The 14527-nt window shown below is 42.4% G+C and overlaps 1 protein-coding gene across 2 annotated transcripts; it reads right to left on the minus strand.

Moving 5' to 3' along the window:
• Positions 1-72: 72 nt before the first annotated feature.
• On the minus strand, positions 73-12707 carry nde1 (nudE neurodevelopment protein 1). Of its 2 annotated transcripts, none has more exons than XM_076266235.1 (9): positions 12497-12707; positions 11507-11607; positions 11029-11182; positions 6927-7075; positions 6007-6143; positions 5125-5313; positions 3774-3868; positions 2785-2936; positions 73-2296 (listed from the first exon to the last, which is right to left on the minus strand). In XM_076266235.1, the coding sequence occupies exons 2-9, from the start codon at positions 11590-11592 to the stop codon at positions 2248-2250; spliced, it is 1011 nt and encodes a 336-aa protein (XP_076122350.1). In that variant the 5' UTR covers positions 11593-11607; positions 12497-12707; the 3' UTR covers positions 73-2247. The 2 variants fall into 2 exon arrangements, with proteins under 2 accessions (XP_076122350.1, XP_076122351.1); XM_076266236.1 differs by lacking the exon at positions 12497-12707 and adding an exon at positions 11709-12053.
• Positions 12708-14527: the final 1820 nt, after the last annotated feature.

Genomic DNA, 14527 nt, shown 5'->3' on the forward strand with positions numbered 1-14527 from the left:
CCTGTCTGTTTCACTCTATAACGAATCATGTAAACATCACTCACCATGACGACAACAACAAAAACAACAACAAATGCTTCATATGATCTTTATTGTGCCCATTTGGTAGGATCCTTGCATTAATAAATACAACCCCTCAGGTTAAGAGGACAAGAGAGTGTATTGCTTTGTAGAGTAAGAAGCACTTACAAGTGAACAGACTACACACAGTGACGCACAAAGCCACACCAACCAACACCGTGACATGTCTGGATTTCAGCGACAGTGACGCAAACCCAATGGCAAACACGGCGCCTGTTTCAGACACACACCAACTGGAATGTTTAACAGGTATGGAGACACTTTTTCAAATGCCGAGATAAGGCGTAAGTTAGTTAAAGCTACAAAGCCTACTCTCCTACATCAACCTACTGATTCCTATCCATCAGCCACATGAATAAGTATAGAAGTATATCTATCCATCAGCAAGTCTACAGTAATCTGGTGCCACTAAGGGGGAAAGATGTGAGGAGGAACAAAGCAAATGAACTCTATTCTCTCTTCGATTCCCATCTTTTTAACATAAAACACACATACCCTTCACTGAAGTATTCATATTTCATAACATTCTAAACACCCCTCCCTCTGCAGTGAGAGATATACACTTATTAGCTCAGAGACTGAGACTCGAGACGTTTTTAAAAAAATACAAACTTTTTCAGTCTGTTCTCTCCCAACAGAAACCATAACACTTGAGGTAACAGAAAAACATTAACACTGAGGAAGGCCCAAATATTGTACCTTACTCCTCAAATATACTTTAAGGCTTAGAATTCCTAACACTTTTTAAGGCACACCAAGTTTAGATCTTTATAAAAATAGTACACCTTTCCAGTTATGATGAGTCTACAAGGCCTTTGGGTGTAACAAACAGTATATCAATTGTGTACAAGAGAACAAGGCTTTAAGAGTAGCATTAGGGGGACTCAACACATTGTCCCAGTAAGTTTGTTAATATAGGCCTAATCATACCTCCTGCTAAATATTTCCACAACAAACCCTGAGACGTTCAACACGTTTTACAAAAACACATTAAAACAGCAGCAAGTCACACGCACAATGCATGCACACACACACACACACACACACAACTTGGAAAAACAAGCTCTCGACAACACGACGACATCTCAACATTCTAGTTGAGACAACATCTAAAACAAAGCAGTAATAACCAACAATACGGTTTCTCTCCCCATGTTAGGCTACTTAATAATTCCGCTGTGTTAGTAAGATAAATGATATAAGGGAACAGTAAAGGGGGGGGGGGGGGATGATCCCACAAACATAACCAAAAACAAACAAAAATAATCTGACTGACATCCACTTACAATTCATTTCATATACCACAAAGTAATTCAGTAACTCTTAATGCAGATAGCCAGAGCCATCACATAGAAAGATGAGACAGTCTGCTTCGCCAGCCATTCTGCTCCCATCATTACAGTAAACACATTCACCCTCTCTCTCCCTTCCCATCTCTCTCTCGCTCTCTCTCTCGCAGTTTCCGTTCCTACTTATACATAGGATCTGTGCAGGGTTCTTTTATTTCCTTCCTCATACTTACTTCCACTTTCTCCATCTATTCTAATTAGCTCTTAACGACTCCAATCGGTTCTAGTAACTCATAACCATTTCATCATCATTCATCAGAGAGAATATCTCGTCAGGGGAAAAAAAAGAGTGCAAAAAGAAGTGTAGACCACCAGCTTCCAAAGGGAACTCCAGTGTGTTAAAAACAAGAACATGTCACACACACACAGAGTTGAGCTGTCTGCAGTAAAAAAAGAAAAAAAAAGCTTCTTTCTAAGTCTTCTCATTGTTGAACTTAGTGGTCTCACTTGATCAGTACATGAAAGGCAAATGTAATGCTGTGGATTAAAAGAATGTTAGGGCAGACTTGAGGGAATGAGTACAAGTCACCAGGGTCTTAAGATGAAAATTCCTCCTCCTTTTCTTTCTGCTCAGTTGTGCAGTTGTGTTTCTCAGTGCATGTGCGCAAAAAAAAGAACTCCTGGCCAGCTTCATCAAGAGCTCGGTTCCTCCACAGTGGGAAGGGATGAGGAAGGAACACTGCAGCAGGCAGAGGGTGGAGCGGCTGAGGAGTCTGCCTTCCAGGAGTGGGGAGGAAGGGTGGGGGGGGGGGGGGTCAGTCACACGAGTGCAGTATGGGGTGAAGTACCAGAGCTGTGCAATGCATGCTGGGAGAGCTCAGAGGAGAATCTTAGGTCCCGGTCCAAAATCTAACCGCCTCACCAATCTGAAAACAGTGGGAGAGAACACAAAAATCTATAGCGACACTTTGAACATTAACAAATAATAAAATATATATCGCAATTCCTATCAAACAAACGAGATTCATAGGATACATGTGTTTGTTATGTTGGGCAAGTTCACTGAAAGATTGGCTGGCTCATCCCCGACAGAACTTTTCAAAAAATAGGCCATTACTTGACATAAAGAGAGAACACACAATAGACATCAAAATACAATAACAGTGTACCATAACTTATGGCATATCACAATGTCTAGCCTAGCGCATGCTTATGCCTATGGAGAGCACTGCTTGCTGGGTGTTTCAGACGAGTCCAAACACATCCATCACAGCCACCAGCCCATTTAAACTTCTGCTTGAAGCCTTCTCCAGCTGCGTTTTACACAATGGGCTCTAAAGAAAAGTCGAACTTTTTCTGCGCATGAGTGAACAGGAATAGTGGTGAGTCAAGATGCCACCCCTCAGCGCCTCACCCCTTCTCGTAGAGCCCGTTGGTGTTGGCCTGCATGTCAGGACTCTCCCGCTGGTTTCCGGGCGTCCCCGAGGATGCAGGAAGATTCTGCCGGCTCTCCGACTTGTCGCTGACGCGCAGCTCTCGGCAGGTGGCCAGCTTCGACTCGAGGTTCTACAACACCATGGATGAGATGATTATTACGCCAGTTTTATCATTCTCATTTCTTAATATGCATCATATCGAATTTCTATGATCAAAATGAAAGGACGTGTGATGAAGTGTCTAGAAATACCAGACATGAAGCATATCTTGTCATTGCACCATCACTGCATAAAAATGTAACTGGCTACAGCACCCGTACCACACTTGGGTCCAAGTGCCCATGGGGACCCGGGTTCGAGTCTGACCTGGGTCATTTCCCGATCATACCCCATCTCGCTCTCTCGCTTGCTTCCAGTCATACTTCACTGTCATATAGGCATTAAGGCAAAAAGCCCCAAAAATATACAGCTCCGGAAAAAAAATTAAGAGACCACTGCAAATTTGATTATGACCGTCAACGAATGTCCCTCAGCAACCGTAGGATGACATCAGAAAACTGTGCAGTGGTCTCTTGATTATTTCCAGAGCTGTATATATAACTAAATACACAGAAAGTGATCAAGAGGACGAGGATGGGCTAGAATGTGGCCGAGTGCTAATCATCAGGATGGGGACTCAGGGATTACTGGAGACAGAGCCCTCATCCATTACAATTAAGCTTCTGTTCTGAAGCATGCACCACATTGGTCCTGGACTAGCACATGACTGGTGGTAAATACCAAAAGAGCCAGATGATGGGGACCCACTGTGCCAGCGGGAGACACAGAGGCGCTAGTGAACGAACACACACACACAGTTACAACAGTGGTGATTCCCCCGATCAAGTGACTAAAGGCTTGTATGGGAAAACCACAGGGCCCTAATTTGCCCTTAAGGCCTGATGAGGCACAAAAACAGCAGACTCACCCCAACTTTCCTCAACAGCTCCCCAACAATGTTCAGAGCCGATATACGCGCGGAGGTAGTAAGAGGGCTTCCGACCAAACCCTCACCTGGAATGACTGAGACACACACACACACAGGAATAAGACAACCAGTATTACAAATGGATAATTAATCAAAGTATGAAATCCTCCATTATCAGATAGAACACAATCCAGTCCAGAGAGAATACAATACAGTTAAATGACTAAATATAGTGAACGCAATATCCTCAACTAATGCCATCCTCAACCTACAAGTACCTCTTATCTGGCATGCACGTGCACACACACACACACTAAACATGTTTTTAATTTCCCTTGTAGTTACATCAGTGACTGTAAAAACTATTTACAGTCTAAGCAGTCAAAAGTGAAGCCACTGGAAGAAACTAAAAAAAAAGGCATTTTCTTTTTTTATTTACCCAAATATGTAATTCATGTGCAATCCAGAGGGTAACCAGTCTGATCTCCTGTTTAGCATGCACACTCTGGTTCCAAAAAACACTTCCTGTGTAGACTCTCTGACACCATATTTGCTGATATGGTCAATCAATTCTGGCTTCATTTGTTGCGGTTGTAAGTGCAGAACGCCATGCCGTCCACATTTTTTACAGTGACTTGAGTTATACGTAAGGGATAATGGACGACACTCCATTCGACTGTACAAAGTTAATACACGTTCTAGAATCTAGATAGTAAAACGGCCCGATGCGAAGTGGAGTTCCATCGAGAAAAGTGTATTAACTTTGTATAGTCGAACGGCATGAAGTCCATTATCCCGCTTATTCCACTGTTGCCACTTGCGTTGTGTTCATTTCCTGTTATAATGTAAATGTTTTTTAATCTCTAAAACAGTCTTGTTTGTAGAACTACTTTTTTCCGCCACATATCAACTAATTTCTCAACTTGCAGGAGAACTGCTATTACTAGTTATAAATGGATGGTTGCTATGGCCAAAGGCCAGTTGTTAGTTCCATCCCTTCCATTGTCAAGCAGGCATATCTCAGGATTCTGATGAACCTTAGAGCTTTGAAACAGCGCTATTTTATGTCATCCAACTAGCTAAAATCCACCTCCGTCATATGCTAAATGTTGCTATGTTCTGAACGTCTGTATTTTACAGCTTGGATGCAACGTGACAGTTCATTTAAACCATACTCTTTGTTTAAATTTAACGAGTTTGGTGAATTAATATACAAGTGTGATAGGGCCAACAAATTGGATCTACTTCATAGGTGTGCAAATAACATACGGTTAATACACATTCTAAACTACGCAGGGCAATGGGAAATTCAACCAAGCAGTGGACTAATAGATTATAAGCACTTGCTTACCTCTGGTCTGTGAGCCTGGAGGCGTGTTGAAGGAGGTGGGGAGAGCAGAGGTGGGTCTGGAGGGAGTGGGCAGCGCAGACGTAGGTCTGGAGGGAGGGGGTGTAGGCTCTGCCACGTCAGTGTCTTTAGTGAGGCTGAGAGACGGCCGTCGCTCCTGCTTCTGCTTCACAGCTAGCTCCTGTCTCAGGTCTGCACACACACACACACACACACACACACACACACACACACACACACACACACACACACACACACACACACACACACACACACACACACACACACACACACACACACACACACACACACACACACACACACACACACACACACACACACACACACACACACACACACACACACCAAACAAAGTGCGCAAGTCAAACACACAGAGGAACACAGATCATACAGAAACAATTGAGACACACAGACCAGTTTGCATAGACAGAGACACAACCCACACGCACACACGCACAGATAGAACAAACCAACCTAGAGACAGCGAAAATACAAACACAGGCTGTTACATCTCAGATACAAAGAAGCCTTTCAGCTCCTAACAGCAGAGCTGACCGGGAGGCACCAGGCCCACACTGCCCTGCCAATCTCACCCTTTACATGGGGGAGACACTTCAGCTCGGCCTCAGGCTCTGCTCCTTTTATACTTAGTTCTATTTTTAAGTTACTGTTGTGTGAATTGCAGACACGCAAAAAAAAGGAACCCCGAGAAGGGGGGTGGGTGGGGGGTAACAGTCTTTCTGTTTTTTGGATGAGCTCAAGGTCTCCGAGGATGCTTTTTATATTAGCCTAGGAATAGGCTTAATCCATGTAGAGCAAACTGGCCCTGCCTTTAATTTCAGTGAGACATCATCAGGTGAGTACCTCTGGCCTCGTCCTTAAGTCTCTGCACCGACTCCAGCAGGTTCTCCTTCTCATCCAGCTCACTCTCCAGGAAGGCGTTTCTCTCGATCACACTGTTCATCCTCTGCTCAAAATCCTCCAGAGACATAATGGTGGCCCTACGGGAGCACAGAAATGATTGGTCACAGTTCACTCCAAATTCCTGGGTCACAGAAAGCAGGCAGCCACTCGACCCAACTTTAATGTAGCATGCGGTGCTATGTGTATTTATACTTAATACTTAATTCATGAGTTGATACACTGCACTTATTTTGAGTACATGTTGTTATAAGACACTTTTACAGCTACGGTTAGAGAGTAGTGTGCTTACATGGCAGGTATGCTACAGTTCACTGTATAAATGTGCTAGAGCTCACATTTGACAGTGAAAAAAAATAATCCCATGGCACAGCAGCCTAAAACATCTAATAACAAAATATCGGAGTCCCCAAAAACACAGGTCCCTTATTGCCTGTATGTAAGACTTTTTCAGTGCAATAAATGCCAGGGAAATTGTATGCATTTTTGCAGCATGCATTTTGTGATCTAGGCTATATAGGGCAGCCGTGGCCTACTGGTTAGCACTTCGGACTTGTAACCGGAGGGTTGTCGGTTCGAGCCCCGACCAGTGGGCCGCGGCTGAAGTGCCCTTGAGCAAGGCACCTAACCCCTCACTGCTCCCCGAGCGCCGCTGTTGATGCAGGCAGCTCACTGCGCCGGGATTAGTGTGTGCTTCACCTCACTGTGTGTTCATTGTGTGCTGAGTGTGTTTCACTAATTCATGGATTGGGATAAATGCAGAGACCAAATTTCCCTCACGGGATCAAAATAATATATATACTTATACTTATATAACACAAATGGCAAAACCATACGAGAGCAGTATGTTTATCAATTCCCACCTCTTGGCTCTTTCCAGGTCATCATTGGCCTGCTCCAGCTCCCGAATGTACTTGTGCAGCTGGTCCTTGATGGCCGTCGTCTCGGCCAGGTCCCCCTCCAGAGTGGAGATGTGTCTGACGGCCTCCGAGTGTTGGGTCTCGTATTTCTCCTGCACACACACACACAATGAATGGTAGCACCATCTCTGCTTGAGAGCAAGAGCAGGAGCACTCCTCCATCAACCCAAACCAGCATCTCTTCAGAAAGTCAACTAAAAGGGTAGCTGCCAGCTTTTGCTCAGATTCAAGCGTGGATTACATCTTGGATAAAGTATTATCTTGTCAACAGCTATGTGTGGACAAACTCTAAATGGGGGGAAACACCACAAAAATGCCCTCCCATGTTTAGGCATGTCAAGACCTCCCTCTTTTGCATTCCAAGCCCTGTTCTCTCTCAAGTTCTCTCTCAATTACTCTCTCGGAGTACTCTCGTAACTTGTAACGTCTCTTTACATACAATCAACCGACGTGATAGCAATGTACCTAATGAATAATCACAAAGATATCACCAAGGTCAAAGAAAACACAACATAACTGGAACAGTATTTTGAGTGTTTGTCTGACACCCAATCAGTTGCCATGGTTTTCAATGGTGACAAACATAACTTGGTCATTGTGGAAACAACAGCAATTGAAACGGCATAAAAACAAACTTCTACAATCTGTGAAAACAGGACTTCATGCATACAAGTAGATATGTAGGTTGAGCATGTATGTGTTCAGCCACATCATCATACCTAATATGATGTTAACAGGGCAAGCAGTCCAAACTGCTGTTGGCCTACTGTTGACCTACTTTCTGCTGAGAGTACAAAAGGCAGTAGAGATATACAAGCCCTGAAGACTCTGTAGCCATACATAATGCAGGCGAAAACATAATTTGTCCCCGTCTCTAGCATAAGGTCGACATAGACTTAACATTCTTCACATCTTCCCCTCCAGATACAGGCCTCAGATCAGCTGCTTCCTAGACCTCAATCAGCCGCTTCCTAGACCTCAATCAGCCACTGTTGATCACTGAATATGTGATTGTAGTCAGCAGCTCTTATTGCCTCCCCTCCAGGCATAACTAAACGATACAAGATGCACCAGCTCATCTTCCAACCACAGACAGTACAACCGGATCTTATGAAAGCCTCAATGATCTCAGAGTTTGAGTAAAATAACCACAGACTGTTCACCCCACTCCCCTCCGGGAGGCGTTACAGGTCTCTCCGCACCCGAACCACCAGGTTCAGAGGAAGCTTCATACCTGCGGCTGTCACCCTACTAAACTCTAGCTCTGCATCCCAGTGACATCCAACGAACTAAGCCCCCCCATCACCCCCCGCCTGATGCCACCTTGCCTGTTGAAGTGTCCACGACCATGGCAGCCTTGACAGGGACAAGGAGGCGGACATCCCATTATATGGTTCATACTAAATATCCATATTTATTCAGTTTTTCTGTAATATATTCTGTTAATACACTGCATATATGTATAGTGTTCTTACTACTACTATAATGGTACTTCCACTACATTGCACATATCTGTACATGTTGTTCATACATTGTTCATATTACATAGTAGGGGTGTAACGGTTCATGTATTCGTATTGAACCGAAACGGTACGGGCGTCACGGTTCGGTGCATGAATTTACACGGAGAATACACGGTATAAAAATACATAAAACTCGTGTGCGGATTAATTAATGTCATGCGCAATTACTGTTAAGTAGCGAGAGTTACGGGAGTTCTTTAGCGACACCTAACGCTAATCTGTAGCCTCGCCTTAGCTCTGAAGCTCTGATTGGCGCCTATGTTTTTTTTTGTCAGGTCGTCGGTCGAGTCCGTCAGTCATTAGCAGCACCAGAGAATGTCTAATAAGGGGAGAACTGCCACTCTCGGAAAACTTCCGGTTTCTGAACTGGTTGCAGTTCCTTCTGTGGTTCCACATGAGGGCGCTCGTCCACGAGTGCAGAATGCATGGAGGTCTATGGAGCTGTACCCCTCAAAATCCACTTTTCTCGGGATATAATTTTTTTTCAAGTAATTTGAATATTGTATTCGAAAGGGGAGGCAAAGAAAATACACTTGGTGGAGTGTTATATTTTTTAAAGTCACTTAATTGTTCTAAAAAGCCTTTCAAACGTGTCAATGACGTCACTCATTAGCACAATGCTAGCGTGTTATGGGCAACAACGACCCAAACTGTAAGAAATCAAAAGGACATAAGTACTCGTTCATTCAACTTTTGACCTATAACCCATGTTGAAGTTATACAAACTACAATCAAATCTGAGATTTGTCAACGACAATCAGGTGAAAGAGACAAATTTAGCCGTCTAGCTCCATTGACTCCCATTCATTCTGCACTCATGGCGATCGCCCCCAGTGGAAATATGGTGGAACTGCAACCAAAATTCGGTACAATGGGACTTAATACGGAGTGGCAAGGCTCTCCGTAGACGGGCTCTGGCAGCACTAAGGTTAGACCTACAAGAGTTAGAGGATCCGCTGGTCTCTTTAAGATCGCAAGTTTGAGAACTTCAGTTACAGTAACGTTAGTACAGGCGAAAGAGTGGTGGATAAGATGAAATTGTGTGTCGGCGTTGTTCAGCATTGGGTATGTGAGTGGAAAAAATGCTACACATATTCGAAGCCATCACCCAGATGATGTAGGCTACCAATCACTGAAACGAGGGGAAAGAAACTTCCCGTGCGCTTCAGCAGCCTTTGGATACACATACAAATAGGGCCAAAACCTATGGCTTAAATTAAATGATTTCGTAATGACAGAAAGCTATGTAAATCGGGTGGTAATTACCTTTATGTTGGGGTAACTTGTAACTTCTCACATGAGGAGCTGGTAGTGTTAAGTGCATAGACAGTAAAATAAAGTGACAACGCTAACCAGGCTAATAAACAAACCATGCTACGGTGAGTTAACGTCAAAGGGCAAAGTCACGTGACTTCTAGTTGTAGTCTGTTTATGAAATGAAAGGAGCAATTTCGTTTTTAAAAAAAAGGCAAAATAGTGTGATATTTTCACAGTTAGTAGGCTAGATTATTACTTTACACACAATGAAAAATATTGAGGCAAATTGTAGACCCTTCCATATACAACTAAACACAGATGTTGAAGGTCTTGCTTAAGTGGATTTTTAAAAATCATTTTCTATGTAATTTGCACTTTCAGAAATAAGAGATGCTGTAGGCCTATTTTCAGTTTTATAGCTGATTGTCTTATTTTGTTTACAAGTTACAGATTGAGTCTGGGCACTTATTGTACTGTTTAGCCTACATCTTACACACTTCAGGCTGTTGCAGATAGCTCAGGGAAGAGACTGTATGACACTAGGTGGTACAGCCTGAGACATGTACAAAAAAAAATGCTTTCTGCATTTTTGTTTTGCTTTTCCCTCCATTGTACCGAACTCGTACCGAACCGTGATGTCCGAACCGAGGTATGAACCGAACCGTGACTTCTGTGTACCGTTACACCCCTATTACATAGCCATATTTATTCTGCTCTTGTAATGTTACTGCTAATACACTGCACCTACTTATATTTAAATTTACTACTCTAAACCACCTTCTGAAAACAACTGTATACTACTGTCTACACTGCACTATATCTTTTGTCCTGTCTATGCACCACCTACTTTGTATATCACATTGCACTTTTCTGCTTCTTTGCACTTCTGTTTAGACACAAACTGCATTTCGTTGTCTCTGTATTTGTACTCTGCACAATGACAATAAAGTTGAATCTAATCTAATAAATGAGAACTTGGCAAATACAACATGGGGCATGTTTCACAATCAAAGATATTTGCCTGACAAAGCTCTAAGGTCTTGACCAACCCCCACTCAAGACTACTTCAATCACAACAGGAAGCTAGGGGAAGAGATGTCATCACAGTGAATCAATGGGATGCTGGTGCAGGATACACATATTGGCACAGCCAAGACACACTGACTGACATAGCCATGACGGTAAACATTTTGCTTGGCCGCTGCATGCATGTACTTCATGCATGTTCCCAGAATTCTCCTGAGGGAACGTTGTCAGCACGGTACCTTGTAGTTCTCCAGCTCCATGCGTAAACGGTTGTTAATGTTGAGCAGCTCCCGGTTCCGCGTCTCACACTGCTTGAGCTCCGTCTCCAGCTCCACCTCATAGTCCCGGCTCATCTGCTGGAACTCCTGCAGCTCCTCCTGTGCCTCTTGCACCCTACACAAGAGCTAAGGCTCATTTCTCATTGTCTATAAAACTCAACCGCCACTTACAAAAGAGTGTGTGTGTGTGTGTACCTGTGTTTACTCGTCATAGGTGTGTGTGTGTCTATAGTCTATACATAGACTAGAGCTATGAAAAGAGCAATATTTTATTCTGCCAGTTCAAGAGAGCGGCAATTAATTGATCATTACAAGGAGGGTGATATTATCAATATTTTAAACCAGAATACCGGTAAGATCATCAAAAACACTCTGACCACGAACAATGGTAAATAACACCGGTTGTTTTCAGCCATGTAGCCTGTCACCACCCAGGTACCTTTGTTGTTGCTGAGCTGCTTGCTCCCTCCAGTAGTCTCTCTCATCTTCAATGGACACAAACTTCGGTGGCTCGGAATCACTCATATCGATGTCTACAACCTGAATAAAAGACCAGCAAGTAGTAATACATCAGCTGACAGTAATCCAATAATCACGCATTAATAGACTTGTTAAATCCACAAAATTAAACTGCAAATCACCGTAATCTGTCGGACTATGCTTTAAATCCAGGCGCGGCAAACTGCACTGGAAACCGGTGTACGTTACGCCAAACTGTCCACGTAAAAATGCGAGGAATGGAGCAAGTCATCATTATGACAAAACGTTATTTGAGGAATCCCCATACAGGGTGTGTCAAAAGTTTAACATTTTAGTATTTAGACAGTCGGTTAGTAGTACGGACTTCGCCGGACAACTAAATTAATTTCGTATCCCAGGACATGACGCGACGAGATGGTTGTGTTCCATAATCCAGAAAGAACTTTATGAGCAACTGTCCGAATTAACCGGCAAGTGGCATCTCGTCCATTCTCGTTATCATAAACCAAGATGTCTAATTTATACTCACTACGCCTAAAGTATTCACACGCCTTTTATTTCACGTTATAATAAAATAACATTCTGACACAGGTTCCTCATTAACAGCAAACCAAGCCAGTTTATGAACGATACCAAACGTTAACGTTACTCCCAAAATCTAACATGTTGGTTTCAAGTTAACTTCTTGAGTTGTTCTTTAACCTGTTGATCTTTCGAAGACGTAACTTAACCCTTAGACTGCTTTAAAAAAATCAACGCGCACCTTGCTAAAAAGGCAATAATACTTTGGATGCCCAGTCTTCTTCACTTGAATAACAGACAACCTTGTACTCCCCTGGCGACAATCCTTTGTCATTTTCTTGGCCATTTAAAAGCAAGGAAATAATAGTCTCGAACCGCTAGCTGCTACCCAAGCGGCTTGGCTAATGCTAACTAGCTCGACACTTACCTCTTCAGTAGGTCTCAAACGTCCTGAAGAGATATAGCGGTACTTCTGTACGTGAAATCAGACGAATGGTGCCTCTGTTACATCAATATGTCAATCATGTAACTTAATTCTGTAATTACCAATACTTCTGTCATATAGCATTAGCTAAATCGTGACAAAAAAGTTCGTTGGGTGTGTGACAACAATGATAGCAACAGCACTTCCCCCTCTCGGTCAGATAGCTTCCTGCCCACTACTCACTTGTTCTTTCTGCATGGGAATGTCATTGGACAATTTATAGTGACATCGTGGTACAGGGCAGTAATCATTGGACAGTCGTTCTTGCTTGCATTATAATAAGGGTGATGTTACATTGTAACTTAGAAGGTTTTTTAGGATGACGTGGTAGCTTTTTTTTTTTTTTTTTTACATGGCCATCCATTGGAATTTAAGGATTTGAGATTTAATAAATAGGTTACCAACCATGTTTCATAATCATATTCACATGGGATACATTGGCGCTTTGTGAAAGTCACTACTGCACTGGGGGAAACAAAGTTATACATTTGTATTAGGCCTATATATATACATTATGTGTTTTCGATGCATTATTTGAAAAAAAAAAAAAATAATAATAATAATAATAAAAAAATAATTATATATATATATATATATATATATATCGATATGATATATGTATATGTTTTTTAAATAATGCATAGAAAACACATAATAGTTACGATATTAAAATAAAATAACACAATGTTTGAATACAGTCGACCCTGCCCAACAAAATTACCCAAAAAATGATGTAAACTACTGTACATAGGCTACTTTGTGACTACTTTGAGACCTACAATGTAAGGGGTGGCTATGAATAAATGACACAAAAACATAATCTGTCAAAGCCTATTTATTTTACAAAGAACGTAAATTTAATTTCAACATACATACAATTAAAAAATGTAATAGATAAATGCAGTGTTTCAAATCAGAGTTAGGATTAATAAAAAATACCATCAGTTAGATTGAGTCAGCATTCAAATGGCCTCTAACATCAATAGCATTTTCTGCCTTCGTAATCCTGTTTGGAGGGATTAACCAATCCCTGGCAACAATGGGAGAAATGAAAATGACAGCTTATAGCAAAAGAGATAAGAAGTCCTTTTTTGGTTGTCATTTGACAGAAAGATGTAAAATGTCCCACAAATAAAATCCACTAATTTACATCTCCATTAGACAAAAATGGCTTACTTTCACAAATGCAATTACAACTGTGACAAACATACACACAAGACACAGCCACATCAGGCCAGCAGATCTACACTTTGTGAGATGCTGGGAAAAGACACCTCTGAGGTGAATTTGCTGTAATTCATCTGTGTTAGTGCCTTGTGCTCCATCCTTTGCTTGATGACTGGCATCCACACCAGCCCAGTCACCAGAAACATGAGTCCGACAGACAGCAGCACCGGTCCAACCAGGTAGGGCACGTTCCCCAGCTGAGTGAAGTACAACAGGGATGCAGCCGTGCCTGTGCCAAAAAGAAGCCCCCCAACCAGCAAGACCAGGATGGGCTTGTGAAAGGCCGTCCAAAGGCGATGTTTTGGAGAGAGGGCACTCCTCTTCAGAAAGGCGGATGATACAGAATTCATCTTACCAGGCTTCATGTCATCAGCCACAGCTAGGAGCATTCTGCAGGAGAGACACCACAGGAAAAGAGCTCAGACATTTATATCCCAAGGAGTCAGCAGACAGTTCAGGTCTGTTACTCCCATTAAATATCATTTCAGTAATCCACTAAGCTCCCTGTTATTTTTGAGCTACAGAATTTGCAGACCCATTTACTCACTGTCAAAGTAGTATTCCAATAGGCTATTATACCATACAATATTTTCAGAATATATTTTTAAAATGTTAATTGGACAATACAACACATAATAATATATTTATATAAACCAATAGGCAAGCTAGAGATAAACAAGGACAACTCTTACTTTTGGTCAGCAGTGCTTTGCTTCAGCGGCCCGGTGTAAGCCCTTATCCCTGATG

The sequence above is a fragment of the Alosa pseudoharengus genome, unplaced genomic scaffold (assembly GCF_046254945.1).
Source record: "Alosa pseudoharengus isolate Yale_2024_CS ecotype anadromous, Long Island Sound unplaced genomic scaffold, YU_APseudo_1.1 YU_APseudo_1.1_scf_4, whole genome shotgun sequence".
Classification (NCBI taxonomy): Eukaryota; Metazoa; Chordata; class Actinopteri; order Clupeiformes; family Clupeidae; genus Alosa; species Alosa pseudoharengus.